A 23,837-nucleotide genomic window follows, 5' to 3' on the forward strand; every position below is an offset into this window, starting at 1 on the left:
ACATCAGCATAAGTCCTTGAAAATGGCTGTACTGTATGTTTAATAAGGGAATTTACATGCAAGTGTGATTTTTAGTAACACCTGTAACTCTTGTGAAAGACACCCCCTCTTCAAAAAATGATAGGTCTCCTTACCCTTTTCTCCCCCAGTTCCCTCTTCCTCATGGCACTGTAATCCTGGAGGAAACTTGGGGTCATGGGAGACAGCCCCATCTCTGTTCTAGGAAAACTCAACGAATCCATGTCAGATTGCAGACCTTTACAAAAGAAAGAGGGAAGTGATCAAACTGAAAAATGTAAATCTTTTTAAAGAGAAGATCTCTGGCGGTAGAAGAAAGTAAGAGGCATTCAGCCGACATGATAAATGCTGATTCTGTTGAAGACTTACAAAATAAGTATAGGAGTGCACTCAGTGACTGTATATGTTACATGAATTTTATATAGCCTACCAAAAGGTACTAAGTTCTGAATAACAAAATATTATCAATGAGAACTGTCAATGAGATAAAGAAAAACATTTCTCTTCAAAATTGTTCTTTTAACATAAATGTATATACAGTGCTTATAACATTTGCATGAAGCCCTATATTATTCTCTCATAATTGATAAACACCATGGATTTACTTTAAAATAAGCAAACAAGAGGAAAATATTAGTGTTGCATTAATCCTAAAAATTCCCATTTCCCAATGAGGCAATGTAAACAACAAGATGTGGCAAATCACAGAAAATCAAATCATGACTAAACAAAAGATGACAGTGATCAAAAGGAAACATAACAACTTGATGAAGTATAAAATAGAAAATATGTAATAATATGGACATGTGTATTAATATGTCATAAATACATTCATATAAAAACAAACAAAATATATGGCACAACTGAATAACTCAGGGCAATTGGCTCAATGGATTTATAATACACTGTCATGAAAGAAAAAAACTTAATATGGTAGCATGTAAAAATAACAGATCATTTACAGTCACAATGCAACTCTCCAATATGAGCCTTGCACATACATGTACATGTATGTTGCTGTATATTCACAATGATAGAGTACATTCTTCCCACAGGTTACATCAGAAGTGCACGACAAAACAACAACTTAATGCAATGTTTTATCCTAACCTTCTGAATTATTGGATTCTGGGTACCATTTTATAATGAATTGTTATTGTACCATATAACAACTTTATTGGCCAATCATATCAAATGATTTCAGTAGCTTTAAACTGTTAAATTTGTGAAATTGTTATAACAAGTTTTATAAAATGGTCCCAATGTTTATATGCAAAGTAGTTATAATACATGAAATGTGATACAAAAACATGGCACAGGTAATGACAAAACACATCACATGATCAAAACAAATATCAGCTTGATAGAATATGACATAAATTCTGCAAGTACATGTTTAAGAGGAATATATAGATTTTGGATTACAATGCAAAAATTATAAATTTCTGATATGAAGCATAAATTTAGACCAAATGAAAATATTAGTTGTGGCAATCTACTCATGACAAAAAAATTATTATAAGAGGTAACATTTTTTTGCATAATTTGTAAAAGTACATGTAGATAGAAATGAGTTTTAAAATAAACTAAACTTCCTTTATATTTGAACTTCTACTTTAAATAATTCTGTGTTAAAGTCTGTGTAAATTCTTGGTAAATATATTATGTGAATTACAATTGAGTATACAGTGTAATAAAGCCTTCCAATTTTGCAAAATTATAGCAGCAATTAAAACCTTTTTGAATGGTCGAATCTTTGTGATCCAGCACCTTTCCTCTGAAACGTTTTTTTTTTCAATAAAACTTAACATTTGAGTGATTGGATATATATCAGAAATCTACAGACAGGGATTGTCTCTGCAATTATCAGCCATTTCATGATTGTAAAGATGTTTTATATAAAAAAGAAAACAAAAATATCCAGATACATATATATTTTATTTTTTATTCGGCACCTGATCAAAATAAATGTTTTTTTAGTGCAAAATCACAAAATTCCTATGACAAACATTGTTATTTCATATCCTCCACATCATAACATGCTTCAGGACATACACACTCATATCATCTTTCAATGCATTGGTAAAGCAACAATCACTTTGGGGGTTTCACCAAATCTAAATATAGGATTAGAATTTCAAGCATATATTACTGTTTCTACCGATACCCCTTCAAAGGGCCCCTACAAGGCATTACTTTCATTAACACCATTTTTAATTCCAAAATGACTATACATACATGTACATATATCTTACTCGGCAATTTCTAGAGTTTGCAAAAAGAAAGAAAAAAAAAACTAGAGCAATGAAGCACTTCTAAAATGTAGAATAAAACCTTATTTTCAAGAAAAAGAGGGGGAAAAAAGGCATGGAACAGATGATAATGTTTACTTTTAATAACATGGGTGTAAGCTATATTCATAAGGAATTATTAATATGCATGATTAGAATGGCGAGAAGAAAGCAAAAAATAAGTGAAATAAAATAAGAGGGTTAATAAAACTCACAAAGAATATCAGAAAACAGATCCTCATCATCATTAAATGAGGGGCTGCTGAAATCCAACAAGGCTGCATGGAAATAGGCATAAATAAAGGGGAACACAATACAACAATAGTTACTGAGTTTAACAATTACATGGAGGTGTGCTATAAACAGAGGGGAATGGGGTAGACTGGTAATAATGGAAAATCAATGAGAATTTGGAACCCTATGATACATGTAGTATATAAAGATGGAACGGAATAAACCACAGATGCCGACTTCTGGTAATTAGAAAACTTAGTTTAATAGGGAGGATTACTTGGCAACTATAAAATTATGTGCATATACAGTGTGTATCAAAAAAAAAAGTTTATACTAAGAAAAAATCCTGTAAAATTATACATTTGTAATATCCTGAAGATTTTTCCGCATTCTAACTTTGGTACAGATCCACTAATAAGCAAATGGCGATATGTAAAAAATATTTCCCCTTGAGTGAGCACCACTTACTTTTGGAAAGTTAGTGAAAAATGTTTTGCGCAGAACTTTGGAATAGTTATGCAAATAAAAGTAGACCTTAATTATGAATACGCAGAATTAGCTAGTAAAATTGATTTGAAGATATCTTTTAATTACCTTTTTAAAACTTGTTTCCTTGCCCAAAACACTTCGAAGAGTGGATTGCGCCCCACCCCACTCCCCATACACCGAGGCCATCATGACGATATTTGCTTTACACTGAGCTGTGATTTACATGAAATGGCTTAGACTTGATTTTCATTTTGTTAATCATTGTCAAGCTTGGAAAAAGTGTGGAGAAAAAAGTATTAAAGGCAAAATGAAATGTAAACCCACTTTAAATGATAAAAATTTAGTCAAAAAATGCTGGAGATATCTGATAGAAACTTTTGTTCAGATTCAGTCCTTGGATCCAGCTGGCACAAGAAGGGTAAAGGTTGTGCTTGGTAAGTGTTGAAATTTCAATTTGGGTGGCAAAATTAATAATAATAATACGACGTTGCTTGTATAGCGCATATCACTACCGATGGACGTCTCTATGCGCTTAATAGAAAAATAGACAAAGAAGAGAGAGGATTAAAGCTATTGTTACAAAATGCTTGAATGTATCCGTATTATTTCAGTTGACTAAAAGTGCAAAGGAAATGTACGAGAAATGTTTTGCAGGGTAGTTTGATTTCGCCCTTTCCCCTTGACACAGCGTGAAACCGACCATTTCTGCACAAACAGATTTCTGCGAGCTTTACAAAAATGGACAGTGCTCACTCAAGTGTAACATTCTGTCAAAACTTTTACTTTCATTGGATAGATGAGACCCAAACCCAAGATTATATGTGAAAAAATTACCCACATGTTGTATATTCTTTAATTCCCAGGGCCTTTTCAAAGTGTAAATTTTTTGTTGATAAGCACTGTAGTATCATCTAGATCAAAGAGCGCTCTGGGTTGCTACTTGCAAATGCTCCTAGGAGCAATCTGTGCCTTAAGATGCAGTACCAGAACTTGACGTGTTATATAAATAATAACACTTAACAGAGTATTTGTATTGCGCACGTATCCACCTTGATAGACCAGGGGAGCGTTTCATGAAAGGACTTGTTGGACGTTCTATCCGACAAGTCCTGTTTTATCCGACAGTTACCATAGGAACATTGCCTCTCAGCCAATCAAAATCAAGGAAAGATGTCAGATCTGACAACTTGTCGGACAAACATCTTGATGAAACGGTCCCCTGTGCTCAATGCGCCCCTATATTACCCCAGCTCAGTCAGTCTACCAATTCTGGTGGTCACAGCTTTTCGAGGAATTACTTCCAACCAGTACCCATTAACCTCACCTGCGTTGAGTGCAGCACAATGTGGGTAAATTTCTTGATGAATGAAAACACACCATGGCTGGGAATCAAACCCACATCCCTTAGATTGAAAGACGAGAGTCTTAACCACTAGACCACGACGCCCCCTCCCTTTATCAAAGGTATAAGCAGTTCCAACTATTTCAATATATTACAGATTTTCCTTTTTTTCTTTAAAAATCTTCAAGAGGATTATTGTGGTGATAATAAGGGTTAGAGACAAGGCCATCTTTCTGGAGCGTTATGCTGGAATCAGAGGGTTGGCACCTCAGATAAACAAGTACATGTAGAACAGAGATTTCTACAGAAAGCCCTGTCAATGAACAAAAGAAAATCTAGCACCCAAGATAAAAAATAACAACTTGATTTCCTATGGAAAAAATAAGGGCATGGCATCAAAATGTGGGGAAAGCAAGTTGTAACCATATAGATTATTCCTGGCAGAGACATGTAGTTCTCCCTTTTCAAAAATTAACTAAAGAAATTGTGATATTTCTTAAAAACTGATAAGATTACTTTTATTGAAATCATGATTTATATTTGCCACTTGCTTTGTGTCTGAACTCTTGTTGAAAAAACATATCTTTCTTCTTTGTAGAAATACAATACAATCAGTTGCAAATCTATCAGCTTTTTAAAAATATTTACATTACTGTCACATGGGCACAGTAAGGAAACAAATATCAACAGGTTTGAAAATCTAGTATATACACTACAGGGAAAAAGAAACTTGGCATGATTTTGCGGGATGCGCATTTTCCCGTTAGGCACTTTTTGATCAAAACACGATGCAATCTCGAAGCAATCACGATGCAATCCCGTTATTTTTAGGACACTTCAAAATGGATAACGGGATTTTCAACCCGCAAGATCGATATTTCAACACGCTATCAACCCGATAGAAAATCCTTAATTCCCGATAGACAGCGGGCCACTGCTAGCGCGCGCATCAAACGCGTCCCCCGATAGAAATCCATGTGCGCAGCTCTTGACCGAGTGACCCAGTTATAGTTATAGTTACGTCTTTGGCTTAAAGGACGAGTAGATTCTCTTTCCAATGTTTATTTACGGTGCTAGCTCCATGATTTATTTTCCAGTGTTTGTTACCAATGACTTCTTCCGTTTAAAGGACGATTATATAATCCTTTTTTATCTTTCATTTTTATCTTTTCTGTAATTTTATAAAACTTTAATCAGGTACGTATTTCATTCAAACAACGAGTATTTTCATCATTTTCTGTTCATTACGTTTTTTTTTTTATTTCATCATGTCTTTTATAAAAGATTCGCTTTCCATCATTTACTGTTCATTGTTGTTGTTTTTAATCAGTAATAATTCGTTCATTTAAAGGACGAGTAGATTTGCTAACCATCATTTTGTGTTCATCAATTCTGTGTTTTTTTTTATTTCATCATCACGCTTTCCGCCATTTCCTGTTCATAAATTCTGTATTTCTTATTTTATCAGTTAGTCGTTCATTTAAAGAACGAGTAGATTTGCTTACCATCGTTTTTCTGTTCATTCTTTTTTCCCATTTAATCGGTCACGACTTTCATTCAAGGACGAGTATAATTCACTTTTGAGTTTTATTATGGAGTTATGAAATAGAGATTGTAACAGAATTAATCGTAGTTATAGAAATTTGAATAAAAACACAACCTTGAGATACGAAATCCATATTAAGAATGGAACAGAGATGACTATATTTGCTAACCATCATTTTTTTGTTCATCAATTCTTTGTTATTTTCATCACTTATGACTTTTCATCAAAGAAAATTTACTTTCCATAATTCCATTATTTTCTGTTCATTAATTTTTTTTTTATTATTATTTTATCAGTTACGTCTGCATACGTCGTTCATCTAAAGGACAAGTGAGATTCGTCTCCCATAATTTTCTGTTCGTCAGTTATGTGTATTTTTTTTAATTTCATCACTTATGTCTTTTATTCGAGGAAGATTTGCTTTCCATCATTTTCTGTTCAATGTTTTTTTTTAATCCGTAATACGTCGTTCATTTAAAGGACGAGAAGATTTACTAACCATCATTTTCTGTTCATCAATTCTGTTTTTTTTTATTTCATCACGTCTTTTGTTAAAAGATTCGCTTTCCGCCATTTTCTGTTCATAAATTCTGTATTTCTTATTTTATCAGTTACGTCGTTCATTTAAAGAGCGAGTAGATTTGCTTGCCGTCATTTTTCTGTTCATTCTCTTTTTTTTTCATTTCATCGGTTACAACGTTCATTTAAAGGACGAGTATTATTCAGTTTTGAGTTTTATTTATGGAGTTATGAAATAGAGATTTAGAATCAAGTTATTGTAACGGAATTAAACATATAGTTATACTTAAATAAAAAACAACCTTTGAGATACGAAATCCATATTAAGAATGGAACAGAGATGACTATATTTGCTAACCATCATGTTTTTGTTAATCAATTCTGTGTTATTTTCATCACTTACGACTTTAAATCAAAGAAGATTCACTTTCCATAATTCCATTATTTTCTGTTCATTAATTCTGTATTTTTTTTATTTTATCAGTTACGTCTGTAATACGTCGTTCATCTAAAGGACAAGTGAGATTCGTCTCCCATAATTTTCTGTTCGTCAATTATGTTTTTTTTTTTTATTTCATCACTTTTACGTCTTTTATTCGAGGAAGATTTGCTTTCCATCATTGTTCGTTGTTTTTTTAATCCGTAATACGTCGTTCATTTACAGGACGAGAAGATTTGCTCACAATCATTTTCTGTTCACCAATTCTTGTTTTTTTTTTATTTCATCACTTACGTCTTTTGTTAAAAGATCCGCTTTCCGCCATTTTCTGTTCATAAATTCTGTATTTCTTATTTTATCAGTTACGTCGTTCATTTAAAGAGCGAGTAGATTTGCTTGCCATCATTTTTCTGTTCATGCTTTTTTTCCATTTAATCGGTTACGACGTTCATTCAAAGGACGAGTATTATTCAGTTTTGAGTTTTTATCTATGGAGCTATGAATTAGAGATTTAGAATCAAGTTTGTAACGGAATTAATCATATAGTTATAGAATAACTTAAATAAAAAACACAACCTTTGAGATACGAAATCTATTAAGAATTGAACAGAGATGACTATATTGGCTAACCATCATTTTTTGTTTATCAATTCTGCATGTGTTTATTTTCATCACTATCGACTTTTAATCAAAGAAGATTCACTCTCAATCATTTTTCTGTTCAATTCTGTATTTTTATTTTATCAGTTACATCGTTCATTGCAAGAACAAATCTATTCCCTTTCCATCATTTTTTTAGTCCCCAAAATTATGTTTTTTAATTGTTTCATCAATTACGTATTTTATTCATAGAACCGCTTTCCATCATTTTTCTGTTCAACAATTCTGTATTTTTATTTTATCAGTTACATCGTTCATTCCAAGAACCAATAGATCCCCTTTCCATCATTTTTCTCTTCATCAATTGTTTTTTCATCAGTTATACGTCAAAGAACGAATAGATTCGCTTTCCATCATTTTTCTGTTCATCAGCAACTCTTTTTTTATATTTAATCAGTTACTTTGTTTATCTGAAGGAGGGATGGATTCGCATTTTCTGTTCATCAATTCTATGTTTGTTTTTTTCAGCTACACCTTTCATTCAAAGAAGATGAAGATTTGCCTGGCATCATTTTCTGTTCATCAATTCTGTTTTTTTAATCACTTGTATCCATGGTTCATTCAAAGAACGAGTAGTTTTATTTTCCATCATTTTTCTTTTCATCAAGACAGACATTGTACCTTAATTCCTAAGAGGATTTGAATAGTAAATGGAAATGTTCAAAACAAATTGTCAAAGCCTTCATTTGCTGAAAATAATAAATTGTTTAAAATAACGTGATAAGTAATTTTCCTATATTTCCAAATTTTCACAACATAATGAAGCACACTATCAGTAGATTTTATTTTCAAGAGGCCAAACATCTTTATGGAAAGAGGGGTGCGATATTCCAAAGCTGGTGTCATATCGTAAAAAAATTGTAATAGGCCTATCTGTATTTTGGTGTATTTTTTCGGGGGTGGAAGTCTGATTGATTTTAAAAATATTTATGTATTTGATATGATGAGTGTTAAGTCATATCCATTGGCATTGCGGCATAGACCCCAACCGCCCTTCAAAGCATTATCATATTTTGTGCGAATAAATCTTTCATCCACCCAACTAATGTATAGTGAGTGGAATATAATGTGTACAACTTGTTATAAAGTTTTGTATATTTTTCTAACAACTGCGGATCGAATGCTGAGAGAGAAGAATATTGGGGATAATGGGAAATAAAATGCAGAATCGTGTGCAGGACACGGAGAAGATGACAAAAAGGACAACTCCATATTCCTTATCAGTCCGACCGGGACATTCATGAAATTTTCTGTCCCTGATTTCTTTTACTTTTGACAGTCTGTGCACTGCAAAAACTGCGGTGTTAATTCAACACCAGTCTGGAATCTATATGACCACACTAGAGAGGTGTTAAAAAAACATTGGTTTGGTTTTGGACTAATTCCAAATATGCGTTTATACAACACCAATTATTATTAATAAATCATCGATTTGAATTAAAGCCGGTGTTGTTTCAACACTTCTTTCGTGTGGTCATATATTCCAGACTGTTGTTCAATAAACACCGCAGTTTTTGCAGTGTGGTCAGTTTATGAAAATGAAGTAAAACTTGAGAAAAAAGGGAATCGGACGTACAAAAAGGTTGATAATTTTTTGGAATTGTCCAAAAGGAAGGGAAATAAGAAAGGACCAGGTTCAGGACATGGCTAAGAAGTCGAAGAAAATTATAAGGAAAATAAAAAAAGGAATAAACTACAAAAGAGGAGGAAGAGAAGAGGAAGAAAATATTTCGCTCTGTGCAATCAAAATGAACGTCTCTTTTATTGCCGTAAACATGGTAAATGCGTTTGTTTCCGAACAATTTTGTTTTGGTGCCTTCTTCAAGATCTCAAGTCGTAACGAAACTCATTTGAAAAGAAAATATTTTAGAAAAGGCAAGTACAACTCGTATCTTTCAAATGTTAGGGATGATTTCACGTCGTATAACATATTTTTGTGATATTTTTACCTCACAACTCTTTACGAATACGAACCTTCAACAATTCTTAGATTATCATTTCTTATACCTCTTTACCATGCCGTGTGCTCCAAGATCCAATCGAATCTCGTATTATTTCAAAAGTGAAGTATCCGATTTTACGTTATAAATCATATCGATATGATATGATTTATACTTCAATACATTTTACGAATCCATATGTTGAAAACCAACAATATTTCTAGATTATTCATACTTTTTATCAAGCCAGGGCGCTCCAATATCCAAGCGAAACTCGTATCTTTCAAAAGCTAATAATGATTTTTTAACTCCAAATTCTTTACGAATATGTTAAGAACCTTCAACAATTTTACATTATCATTTTCATATAATTTGATCTGGCTATAAGATGCTCCAATATCCAAGCGAAACTCGTAGCTTTCGAAAGCTAAGAAAAATTATTTTACGTCATAGATTACAAAGTCATGGATATGATTACTTTCTTCCTTAAAACTTTTTACGAATAATTATGTCAAGAACCTTCAACAAAATTAATAGATTATCAATCATTTTCATACGCTTTAATCAGACCAAGGAGCTCCAATATCCAAGCGCAACTCCTATCTTTCAAATGCTGAGTATAATTTCATGTCATAAATCATAGCTGACATGATTACGTCATAACTCTTACGAATAAAGAACCATCAACAATTTATAGATTATATTTTGTACCTTTTTATCAGGGTATGTGCTCCAAGATCGAAGCGAAACTCATATATTTCGGAAGTAAATTTGAGTGATTTTACATCATGAATCATATCGATATGATTATATTTTAACCTCAAAACTCTTTACGAATTTGTTAAGAACTTACAATTATTTTTAGATCATCATTAATTTCAAGTCGTAAATGGGTGATTTCAAGTTCGGTGTTGACCTTTTTGGTGTTGGTGTATGGTCAATTTTTACACGATTATAACGCCAAACATAAAATGAAGATGGTCCCGAAAAGTCAATCACTAGTTGTTGAGATGACAATAATGTGATCTGAATCAGTTATGCAAACTTGAATAAGTTTTAGAGTTAGGGAAAGCAATCAAAATTTCAACACCATCAGGGCCGACACCGGACTTGAAATATCTCAATCAGATGATTTCCATTTCATAACTCTTTACAAATATGTTAAGGAACTTCAACCATTTTATAGATCATCATTTTATACCCATTTTTGTCACACCGGGATGTCTCTATTATTCCGAAAATGCGTCTTTAATATTTCTTATCGGAGAACATAAATTCTGTTCAAAATGTAAATGGACATTATCTGAAATTGTGAAAGCCTCAAGACAATCTTAAAACATGTCCCGCCTTATAATCATGAATAAGAAGGGTTTCCTCTTTACAAAAAAAAAACACATTCGGATATTCAATGAATGATCTGTGAACACGCAATATTCATGTCAGAGTAAAAATGAATTAGCAATGAAAGTCGTCAATACAGTTACATTTCCACTTCAATCCTTTTTGTTCAGTTTCGCGCAAGGGTGATCATTCCCTTTAAAATCATTTCCTGTTGTTGTCTCGCCTTTTAAAAGGTGCGCGCGCATGTCCTGAAACTAGCTTGCGCATACATCTATCGCGCAAAACGCGCGTCAAACCAACGGGATCTCGGTGGAAGCATGGAAATCACGTTAGAAGCGGGGATGAAAATCACGACCGCGCACGATAAAATCACGATCGAGCACGCTAGAATTTGCGTCTCACTTTTGAGTTTCCCGCTACAAATCCGTTCAAATCCCGTTAGACCATCCCGCACATTTGCTAGCGTGTTTCACGATCCCGAATGCCAAGTTTCTTTTTCCCTGTAGTGTATATACATGTATATATATATCACTCAAGTTATGATGCAAATATTCAACTAGGGCGATAACGATGATGCCATGCATGAGACAACTGATCAGTATGATCATACAGTGTGTAATTATGATTACAGGGCACAACAGCCTTAAATTCTTCATGGAGAAAGCCTGAATATACATTTACATGTAGAGGTTTACATACATCTATGATAGTTAGAAGCAATATCATGGAGAAATATTAACGAGAATCAAATCAAAGAGCTTCAATATGACACAGCCAAACTGTCCTCTTCTTAAAAAATATATTGCAATATAGAAACAGATTATGATTTATTCAATAGAAGATTAAATAACCATTCTTCAATCTTATATTTCTCCTATTCTTGGCTGAGGTTATAGTGAATGCATAGAAAATGCTTGCACAATATTGAGAAATATTAAAATGGAGTAAGTCAATATACAGTGTATTATAGATACTCATAATGTGGATTTTGATTTTGGTAAGGTCAACTGCCATTATGCTAAATGCATATTACCGTTTTGCCATTTTTAGCCATTTGTCTACATGTGATTTTTCAAAAAGGAAAAACAAGAATAAAATCATTTCTCTCTATTTAAAACTTTAATATGACAAAAGTCATGCAATAATATAGTCTTACCTCCATGACCGATGCTCTGCTTGTCATCATGGATGTCACCCTCCTCTTCTTCTTCTTCATCCAGAGAACACATCTCATCCTCGGACCCACTATCATCAGGCATCACCATGTCTGCATCAATGTCCAGGTCTCTGTTCCGTAGGAGCAACGCCGAGATATCGGCAAGAGGGAACTCGTGCGAGGAGGGGACAAGGGCGCCCCCGTTCTGGATGCGCATGATCCAGGAGGTGTTTCCCGTGGGACGTCTGACATGGATCTCTGCCCACCCCTGACACCAGCAGTTGCATTGGTAGATGGAGGCGGAGGAGACGCGGGAGGAGTACCGCGGCTTGAAGGTCAACTGATCTCCACTGTCTGCCATCCCATTTCCTGTCTGGTTGACCTTTGACCCCTGACTGATATCAGAACCTCCCTGTGTCACAGACACTGGCTTGACCGACCCTGGGGGAAAATACCGGTTTCTTTCTGGTGTGCTTTGGAACCCTGGCCTTTATCAGCTGCAAACATAACCTTGGAAGTCACCTTTGATGGATGACTGCTGTCTTCCTTCTTGGAATGGCCTGATTCGGACTGGCTTTCACCCGTTTTCTTCCCTTCAGATGATGGTCCATGAGATGTCTCAAAGGCACCAGCTACTGTCTTTGATCCCTGGCTGACATCAGGGACACCTGAAAACATCACCTTGGATGGTGGCTTATTTCCAGCAGCTGCTGCTGACGGATTCACCTTTGAACCTTGACCTTTATCACCTGTAAACGAGACTTTCGAGCCAGTTCTTGTGGAGAGACTACCATCACTTCCCTTGAGACTTTCTGCTGATGACCCGCGAGAGTTGTCCAACCCGCTGCTCGTGACCTCTTGGGTCACGGAGCTGAAGAGCGTCAGATGCTTCACTTCTTCTTGGTCCTCTGTTCGGGTGGCCTAAAAGGGAGAAACCAGATAACAGGTGAAAGGGCCAAAATGAAATAAATATGAAAACGTGATAATCCCACGACACATCAGACTTTCTCTCTTTTTATCTTTCTCTCATCTTATTGTGGGAGCATTGTTGTCTGGTAGTCTGACCCCTGTCATTCAATCAGAGGGTTGTGGGTTTGATTTCCAGCTACATGTATGATGTGTTTTCCTTTATATTACAGGGTCTACACTCTTCACTGGAAGAGAAATATCAATCTTTTTTGTTCTGTATTATAAAAAATTCATAAAAGTTTTATTCAACCCTAATTCCCAGATAATTTGTGTCCTGTCAGTGTAGGGGACCTCAAATCTTGGCTGTGTATCAGCAGAAATGACTTTGGTCATAAAAGAGTTTTAATCAAATTGAATGAACTAAAAGCAAAATTAATCACCCATTTATGAATATCCGCTGAAAACACATTTTGCATTGACTTTGTATATGAAATCCCAATTTCAAGGTATTTCTCATCGTACCAAGGCATCAATGGGGAAAGAGACTTGAAAGAAAATAATCATGAAATGATAAGGCGCATTCAAGCATCACAACTTTATCGCAAAAAGCAGGATGTTGATGATAAAGGTTGTAAAATCACTGTATCTTAAAACAATGTTTTCATTCCATCTCATAGTGAGCAAACGTCCATGAATACCTTTTTCTGCAGTGCGTTGCCACTGCTGTCTACCCGCTGCGTGTTACCAGACTTTGATCTCTGTCTCTTGAGTCTTCCGAACCCTGTACCCGAGGGGGAACTTGGTTGCTTCTGCTCCCTGTCGACCTTCTCATCGGCCACCTTCTGCATCCACTTCTCCGTCCCTTCCTCCGCCTTGTCCTGGGATGCTGTGGAGGTCGTCTCTATGTATTGCTGGATCAAGGAGTTGCACTTCTCGCACACCCCGTTGCGCTGCAGACGGGTGCTGCCTCCGCTGGTGGTGACAGTGATGACCTTGTTTCCGACGAGCCAGCTCTGACTTTGACCTCCAGCCAAGAGAAACTCTGAAACAGGTGACCTGAAAAGGATGGTGATTTGAAGAATAATTCAAAATAACTTTAAAACAAATCAATTAAACCTTACTTAATCAGCAAGACATCAACCACCACCTTCAGGGAAACAAAGACATACCTTTGTAAGAGCTTTTATTTCTTGTTTAAGTTTTGAACCTGTAATATATTTTTATTTTGGCACTTATTTGATCTGAGGCACCAAAGTAAGCTCGAATGCGTGCTAGAATAATCTTATGCTTTATTATTACTATTTCACTTAAGTTGTATAAATAAATTAAAGAAGAAGTCTGTATGATTTGAGGCTTGCACAACCGGTTCATTTGATCCCAATTCAATTTTACAAGTGCAGATACTTCAAACCTTTTTTTACACATATCACATGTGGGCAGTTTCATTAACAATTTGTGCCAAACCTCTAAATGTGGTACCTTCCCAAAATAATTTGTCTCTGTTCTCTAATTCATATGAAAAGTTGGAATCCTCTCAACTGCTTGAGAAGTTCATGAGTCAGTAAAAATTGAGCATTGTGGGTTCGAATCCCAGCCATGGCGTAATTTCCTTCGGCAAGAAATTTATCCACATTGTGCTGCACTCGACCCAGGTGAGGTGAATGGGTGCCCGGTAGGATTTATTCCTTGAATGCTTTAGCGCCTATATGGCCGCTCAGCTACAGCCGGGGTAATAATAATATACCAAGTATATTTCAGCACCTTGAGCACATAATCAATGTGGATTTGGTGCTTTAGAGATACTCTATATTATTATTAAAAAGGGCAGAATGACAGATGATAGAATTGCCTCTGTAATCACCAGTCAATAAGAAGTATAATACCAAGAGCATGGAAAAACAGATATCAGGGTTCCTGTCTTACAAAGAGTTACGATTGATCCAATTGATCGCAACTCTATGGAAATCCATCAAAGTCATAATTTTTTCTACAAGAAATTTGCAAAATGCCCGTTGTAAACAAAGGAGAACACACCAAATCAAGAAATCAATGAATTTATAGATATACATTCATATCTCGAAAAATTGTTGAAGAAACATGCATTTTATATGTTGACTTTGCTGGCTTTCCATAGTTGCGATTGATTGGATCAATCGTAACTCTTTGTAAGACAGGGCCCTGGATTCATAACAAATATCTTTCTTACCTCTTTGGATAGGTGGCTAATGTTGTGTAGGTATACCTAGCCATCATATCTAGGCATGTCTGGGTTAGGAGTTTGTTCAGCATGTCCAAAGCTTCTTCTGTTGAGACTGACTTTGAATTGCTTCCATCATCACCCCTTCCTTTGCCTTGATCATTCCTAACAAGACAGATAAACACAAAACATTCATTTGTGTTTCTTAAAGGACAAATCCACCCCAATAAAAACTTGATTTGAATAAAAAGAGAAAAATTCAACAAGCATAACACTGAAAATTTCATCAAAATCGGATGTAAAATAAGAAAGTTATGGCATTTTAAAGTTTCGCTTCATTTCACAACAGTTATATGCACATCTTGGTTGGTATGCAAATGAGGAACTGATGACATCACTCACTCACTATTTCTTTTGTATTTTATTATATGAAATATTGTTTATTTTCTCGTCATTGTCATGTGAAATGAAGTTTCATTCCTCCTTGAACAGGTGGAATTCCATTATTTTAACATTTTGTGCTTCAGGCAAAAGGAGGTCCTAATTGTCAAATTCATAAAAATTGAAATATTGTATAATTCAAACAATAAGAAGCGAAAGAAGTAGTGAGTGACATCATCGACTCTCTCATTTGGATGTAACCGGCTTGTTCATATATACGTGTAACTATTTTGTTACAAATAAGTGAAACTTTGAAATGTCATAACTTTCATATTTTACCACCGATTTTGATGAAATTTTCAACATTGTGCTTGTCTGATTTTTCTCTATTGATTTAAATCAACATTTTTCTGAGGTGGACTTGACATCTAAAAGCACAACCTGTACCGTAAGTAACGGTGTATTAACCGCACCTTTTTCTCGGCGGGATAGAAGCAAAAGTCGGGGGTGCGGTTTATACACGGTGACGGGTCTGAGCCAGCACGCCGTAACCCCTCCCGTACATGTACGATGTCTGCCAGTTCACAACACATCGAGTGGCCGGGCGTAGCCGCCCAGGCAATGTCGTTTAGAGGGGTATGAGCCACGGGTCATGGGAAGCGATTAAGATTTTAATTAAATATTGTCCATAACAACCGCACCCACCATCATAACACTAATTTTTACTTTATTCTCGATTCAAAGTAGTGAAGTTCCCTGGCTAAGTTAAAGCCTGTGTATAGCTTTGGTAAAGGGTCAATAATGTGATTGAAAATCGAATATCATCTAATATGACAGTCTTACTGAAGCGTAGAGACCGTTAGATATTTTTCCAACTGCACTTCTCTGAGAAAAGTTCAAATATTCAAATCTTGGATATATAGCGCCCTCTCTCGGCGATGCTTGTTTTAAATTTAAAAAATGGGCATTCAAGCACTTATCTTATAAATTTAGTGATTAGATATCCAAAAGTTACAGACAAAGAACATATCTTGAAAGTTTCAGCCCATTCCATGATTTGGAATAGGATTTAATTGAAAGACAAAAACACACAGATATTTTAATTTGATTGGGTGACCCGATCAAGTTAAATTTCCATGTAAAATCGCAAAATTTATCCTGTAAAACACATTTTCATTTCATATCCTCCACATCATAACTGTTATAGGGCATATCCATTCATATTAGCTAGCAATGAATTGGAATAGTGATAGGTGCATTTTGGTGGATTTACCATAAGTATACACAAGCTTTAAAAGAGACGCCAAGCATACTCAGTAATATTTTGTCACCGCTGAGCGAGAGTTGAGTGAGCTTAGGGATTGCATTGTAATATGGTTATAGTGCGACTTAAGCTGGCGCTATTCAAAGTCCCGTTTCGCGCCAGCTTGTTTTTTTTCCTTCCTGTTTGCTTTTCATAAGATAACATGTAAACCACGCACAAGAGAGACGGCACGAAGCCGTAAAAAACAACTGGAAAAAATGTCAATTTCTTTGTTTCTTGAACCTTCCTGTAATCCCGTATCTAAAATTCATGCTAAGACATCAAATTTCTGAAAGTGATTGTGAGGTTGTGATGCAAGAAATGTGAATGTTTCTTCCTCCTATGCTGGGAAAGACACAGATTTTAATTTGATAAGATGTACTGGCATGACTGGTACTGTATCATAGTTTGCAATGTAATGGCAGTGCTGTGTGTGTGTATACTGTGACTGTGAGGTGAGTGAGTGTGTAAGTGGCCAATATTGTCGGGACTGTTCTTTCTTTCTAACATTTGCAGATGAATTGATCAAGAACAGCAGATTTCCGCATACCTGTAATCTCTTTGGATACTTTGAAATCTTAAACTTAGTTTTTGTTTCTTCGTACCTCAAATAGCCATGTAAATGTGAGAAGAATTTTTTTGGTTTATTTTTAGTCCAAAGTTGGGGGTGCGGTTAATACACTGTTACTTACTGTATTCATAATGTTGGATTATAATTGTGGATTAGTCTTCTGACTTTCAAACAGAAGGTTGTGGGTTCGAATCCCAGCCATGGCGTAATTTCCTTCAGCAAGAAATTCATACACATTGTGCTGCACTCAACCCAGGTGAGGTGAATGGGTACCGGGCAGGAATTTATTCCTTGAAATGCGTGTGCGCTGTAATCTTAGTAATTACAGCTGCCAAGCTACAGCTGGGGTAATAATATCCCAATATTTTGGAAGTGCATAGAGACATTATTCATAATGTGATATGCGCTATACAAGTGTATATTATTATTATAATCATCAAAAGCCAACATTTTCTTAAGGATCAACAACTTACTTGCAAAGCTAAAGCCAGGGTAACAATAGCAGAGCTTTATATCCTCAGGGAAAAAGCACTTTATAAACACAGCTATTATCATTATTTTTCCACATATTTAAGAATGCTGTTACTAACTTGTTGGTTCTGTCTGTAAGACTGCTGCTTCTTCTAAGCTTGACGATGATCGGTGGCGAGCTGCTACCCTCAAAGTCCGGGACAGGTCTCAAGGCATTGGCTTGAAGACCCTGGTAAAAAAAAGGAAACCAATCAAACAAATATGAAAACCTACATACATGTACATGTAGTAAGCCATAATAAACCAAAAATTCAAAGCAAAATAGCTTTTTTAATACAAAAGTTTGTTCAGATTTATTTTTTAAGATTACAGAGGGAGGGGAAGGGGGTGAATAGAGAATACAAGAAATGTGTGTAATAACAATATGATACTTATAAGACTCCTGGTTTACTCTTTTTTTATAGTCCTTTAAAAAACATCATGATATGTATATCAATAATATTAATGAAATAATTATTAGAGGACACAAAAAATTAAAATGACAATGATAATTACAGCTGGATTTGGCAAGAGGATCTAATATCAAAATTGTTTTAATGTGCAATATGACCATCAGATTTAATGCTCCTGGTTCTTTGCAAAAGTCTTTTGCACATACACATTTGAGAATAAGTAGGTAGGGGCAAAGGGGAAGGAGGGGGATGGAATCTTACCCTTGTGATACAATTGACAAACTCTCTCCTGAATGGCAGGCGGCATTTGATGAACCACATAGCAATCACATGATGGGCGAGCGATACAACATACAAGGAAAACCTGCAATGAGACCACAGCTTCAATTACTGACACAACTATTTCAATTAACATTAAGGAGAAAAGAAAGTACTTGCAGCAAACAATTATTTAGTGAGAAAGTTTATAAAATCAAGGTTAATTGCCACAATATTATCATATATCTACATCTGGTACATTGAAATAAACTTATCCAGTTGCGACTACGTGTATGTGTATGATTTGCTCCTGTAACATCAGATGCGAGAGTTTGAAGCCCTTTACAAGAAATGTTCTCCACTTACTTGAATGGGTTGGTGTAATGAAGTGCCACTGCAAAGATACTCATGTATTCACTTTCAACAAAGTTAGCATACAGCTGAGGAAACCAGATTAAACCTGTAGATAAGAACAAAAAGGATTAAATTGTTAAAATATTCTAAACTCTAATCAGTATTCATATGACGTCACTAATGCTATAGGCCCGTATTCTGAAGTCGGGTTTAACTTAGACCACCATTTAAACTCTGTACTAAAATTATGGGAAGCCAAAAGTGTCAAATTTTTTATTAAGTTGTATGTTTCGTATTCTTACTGTGCTCTTTCCTGATTCATCGATGATGCAGACAATAATCTGTCTATACTTCCTAAACAATTATGAATGATTTGAGAGCCAAATGAGGTGAAATATAATATCTCTACTGTTAGTGATTTATGTAACAATTGGCTGTCCACACTTAAACCACAACCTTAAACCCGAGTTTAAGTTAAACCCTACTTCAGAATACGGGCCATAGGACCTGAATGGATTGCAATGGATACTACTGAATCACACAATGTCGGATACGGTCTGTCACTATCAATGTATACCACAATTTATTTACAATTCTGTAATATTTGGTTATGAATTTGCCTCATCATTACCACCTTAGGTCATTAAGCACAGGTACATCAATGTACACTCATGAACAAGCAGATAATGTAAGCTTTGTATCGAATACTAACTCAACCTATGTACAGATGCAAGTCATTTGCAACTTTAATAGAAAGTTGATATGAAAACGGCAAATTGAGCTTTACCACTAGTAGGAAATAATGCAGAATTACAACAAATAAATATAAATACGAAAGACATACATGTAGAAATCATGCTAACAATGAAAATGAGAAATGTACAGTCTTAACAGAGACATTAAACTTACTTAACATATCTAGAGGTTTAAAATTCATATATTTCAGATTTCAGTGACCATCTTCAAGGGCAACCTGAAAACATACCTGTATAAGAGTGTTTTTTGATAGACATTGACTTATTGTTCAGACGTGTATTATATGTAAATAGGTTTTGTTGTTTTGCTCCGAAGCGCCATGAGCATCTAATCAAGATGGAAAGTGCGCTATACAAATCTCATGTATTATTATTATATACATGATAAATGAGGGGTTCTACCAGAGACACTAAACTCACTCGAAAGGAACTCCAAGACGGGGATAGCCATGGTTGCAGTAGCGGACATCTGCGACATGACTAAGATGATCGAAGGCAACACCTTCAACATGGTGTCCTGCATCTCAATGACACACAAGGTCAAACCATCCACGCACTGCTGGGCACACTTCAGCTTCAGGCCGGCTTCAAAGCACTTGATCAGGAACACCTTGAAGTACAATGATCAGGGGTGTGAGTGGTCACGAATAAAAAAGATCTGAAAAAAGCTGAGGAGTGGTGAAAAAGTCTGAAATAGAACGAGCTCCCATTCTTTTTGTACAGAGGAAAGCCAAAAAAAAAGCTGAAGTTAAGCTGAAAATCAAAAAAAAAAATCTGAAATCAGATAAAAATCTGAACTCCCATACCCCTGAATGGTACTCATTATAAGCATACATATAAGCGCCATCTATCTAGATATATTACATTCAGAAGCCCACAAGAACATGAAAATGAGAGTTTGGATGAGTGTCAGAGTACCAAGAACTGATGATAGAAAAGATTAATCTTCTGTTTAGATTTTAAAAGTCTCTATTATAAATGATGTCATATATATAGCCCTTTGAACCCGAAAAGCCAGAAAACGGCTTCACCACGAAAGCGCATATATACCCTAAATGCTGGAAGACTGGCTTCAAGTCATGTGACTCGAAAACCAAGGGTTTTTACATGTCAGGTGACCCTTTCAAAATGACATCGTCTTGTAGATATTCAGTCAATAATACAGTATATGATATTGTCGATAAATGGCTTTCATTTATAAGGTTTTAGCATAAAAAAAGCCAAAATATACTAGCCTACCAAGGAGGCTCATGTGATAATACACGGCAAGTTTGTATATGGACTATTGTAAGCTATTGATGAATTTTACTGTCAAAGCAGTGACTTTGAGGCAAAATTCGAGATTATTGTTAGTACGGGAAGCTAAACATCAGCTGGGTCAGGTCGGGTACCAGTGGAGCAAGGTGCCGATGGTATGGCTGGGGCTTGAATCATGAGAATAGGAGATCATTGATTTCAAATGTCACGTATTTCTTCATTTCCCTGATAAGCTTGATATCTGCAATTAACTCAGGGTGAGGGTCACGACCGTCCGACATAATTCAGGGTTTAAAGGGTTAATAGTAGATTATTCCTAAGAGAAGTTACTGCGCTAGAACAAGCCCATTCACCAACTATGCTACTTGTGTTTTGGGATCTTTAGAAGATGCTGATCTGGTCTCGGGCTAAAAGCTGGTGCATAAGACATAAACATTTTGGCACCAAGCAATTTGAACACTTTCCATGTAAGAAGGATATTTTCAATCTTTGGGGTTGTAAGGGTTCATATCTACTATCAAACTGAACCTCTCGATGGCTCTGCTCGCAATCAAAGGGTAAACTTATGGTCCAACCACCTCCAGTCTGTGACGCACAAGCTTTCCTATGGACCTAGCAAGTCACTCCCCAATGCTCAAGTGAGAAATGGCCAACTTGGATATGTCTTAATTACCTATGGTCTGGAATAGGACGGTGCAAAGTCCCTATATGCAGAAATGGGGCTACAACGTAGATGGGGACACTGCTTGTAAGCGTGAGGGAGGATCAGACGATGCAACACCTTCTGGTCTGCCCCCTCCTACCTGAGCCATGCACTGCCGGAGATCTGGAGTCCTTAAACCCCAAAGCCAGATCTTGAACCCTCAACTGGACAGGTCTTGTGCAGTGACCCGAGAAGAATAAGAAACTGATGTAATTATGATTTGGTCCAACTGTCATTAAGGGGTAAGAACTGAGAATCATGGGACCCATTATTCAGTCCATTGACAGAGCCACTTCCCTGGGGGTGGGGGGGGGGGAGACATAAAATTATTGAAGAATCTCAAAAGTGAGGGAGCAAAGCAACCAAGCTTGTTATTGTGGTGCTTTTGCATTTTCTAAAGTGAAATTGAGGGATTTTGTGCATACTTTTGGTGAATTTTGTGAAAATGTTCAATAAATAAAAAATGTAAATTTTCATTATGATTATTATTATTATTTATTTATTTTTTTTTTTTTGGGGGGGCAACTACCCCCTACTCCTCCGCTGCATATGGCCATGGACCACTAGGCAATGACACCAGAGACCTGTTGCATAAAACTCTTTACCTGAGAAAACTCAGGTTGTTTTTACTGGAATTTTTGCCCTGTGTTAAAGTCAATGGCAGAAATCAGACTAACCTTAAGTTTTCAGTTTTTACCAGAGTTTTCTCAGGTAAAAAGTTTTATGCAACAGGCTCCTGCATTTATACATGTACCTTCTTCTGTTGATCAAGCAGCGTATGGTATGGCACCAGAGCAGTCAGGGCACTGTATATACCAGTATAGAAATCAATTCGGTTGAATCCCTCAGAGCGCTGTAAACGATTTATGTGACTTCGGTCTTCCACCTGTTGGCAAACAAGACACAAAAATATCATACAGCTATTGCCTTCTTAGAGGTTGAATATAACATTTATATCCCTGAAAGAGTAAGATTTTCCCCAGGGGATTATATTTTGCCTAGGATGCAGAGCATTCAGGGAAGATGTTTTCCCCCAAGGAGAAAACATAACTTCAAAAGGGAGTTTGGGAGTTACAGATCAAGAACCGCTAGTATGAACAAAGATAATAATAATAGGCATTTATATAGCGCCATCTATCTAGAAATATTATATTCCGAGGACCACAAGAAAAGAAAGAACAAGAAAGTTTGGATGAGTGTCAAAGTGCCAATAACTAATACTTTTAGAAAAGATAAGACTTTATTTTAGATTTGAAGGTCTCCAGTGATGGTACATGTATGATCCTTAAAAAAAACGGCAAAATATTCCAGAGAGAAGGTGCTGAGGCAGAGAAAGCTTGCACATCATATGCTACATGTGTCTTGGGAGTCTTAAGAAGTTGCAGGTGTGATGATCTTAGGCTACAAGCTGGTGTAAGATACCCTTACAGATAATATTTGTATAATGTCAATAGTATTACTAAATGTAAAAGTATCATTAAACTGAATTCAAATAAAAAGACCTTACCATGGAACAAAGGACTACACAGAGGTTCTCCATGTTAGCATTGGCAGCTAAGACCAGGTTCTTGTTTTGTAGAGCTTTGGTCAGACAGGGCAAGACCAGTGATAGAACCTTCCAATGGGTCTCCTTATTAGATTAAAACAAATTGAAAAAGAATATACAAAAGAATATATGACAGAATATATAAAATCTATGATTTAATTTTTATGAAATTTTACTAAACCAATTGTGATTATTTATTCCTTATATGCCGAAGCAGACTATTTTTATTTGACTCAGGTACTTTTCCTGCTAAGCCTCGACAATCGGCGGTGAGGCCCTTTTCAGATTTTTCTGCTTTGGAGCAAGAGATTCGCTTTTGTCATCTAGCAGTCATGGCAAAGCGTCTTTAGATGCGTCTTTTACAGTGCGCTTCCTCCATCTTCAGCGCATTGATTTCTTTGAAAGGTGAGTTTCACAATCCATAGGCCCATGAACATACATGTACGTGTTTTTCACAACTGTTGCAGAAAAGATTTTGAATTTTTTGGTCTCTTGATCAAGGCCATATCATGAGACTTACGAGTAGAAGGACATGTAGCATCAACTAATATGTAATCATTACCAATTAGCTATTGAGAAGAATTGTATGTTTTGACGGAAAAACGCAAACATTTCGGCTCGCTTGCTCCGCTCGCTCGTAATTATTCATGACATTTCTCAAGTTTCTAGTGTTCTGATCAAGGCCATATCCAGGCGTGTAGCCAG

General features: G+C 35.8%; 1 protein-coding gene across 1 annotated transcript in view; it reads right to left on the reverse strand.

The window, feature by feature from the left end:
• Window positions 1–23,837, reverse strand: part of LOC121423311 (tuberin-like) — a 73,451-nt gene that overhangs the window by 20,059 nt on the left and 29,555 nt on the right. The window contains 12 exon segments of the mRNA XM_041618657.1: window positions 135–256; window positions 2,525–2,587; window positions 11,976–12,428; window positions 12,431–12,896; window positions 13,583–13,940; window positions 15,091–15,246; window positions 17,927–18,036; window positions 18,521–18,623; window positions 18,884–18,977; window positions 20,047–20,236; window positions 22,341–22,472; window positions 23,094–23,216. Of these exon segments, the coding sequence (XP_041474591.1) occupies window positions 135–256; window positions 2,525–2,587; window positions 11,976–12,428; window positions 12,431–12,896; window positions 13,583–13,940; window positions 15,091–15,246; window positions 17,927–18,036; window positions 18,521–18,623; window positions 18,884–18,977; window positions 20,047–20,236; window positions 22,341–22,472; window positions 23,094–23,216 (2,370 nt within the window).

Source organism: Lytechinus variegatus, chromosome 10 (genome assembly GCF_018143015.1).
Source record: "Lytechinus variegatus isolate NC3 chromosome 10, Lvar_3.0, whole genome shotgun sequence".
In the NCBI taxonomy this organism is placed as follows: domain Eukaryota; kingdom Metazoa; phylum Echinodermata; class Echinoidea; order Temnopleuroida; family Toxopneustidae; genus Lytechinus; species Lytechinus variegatus.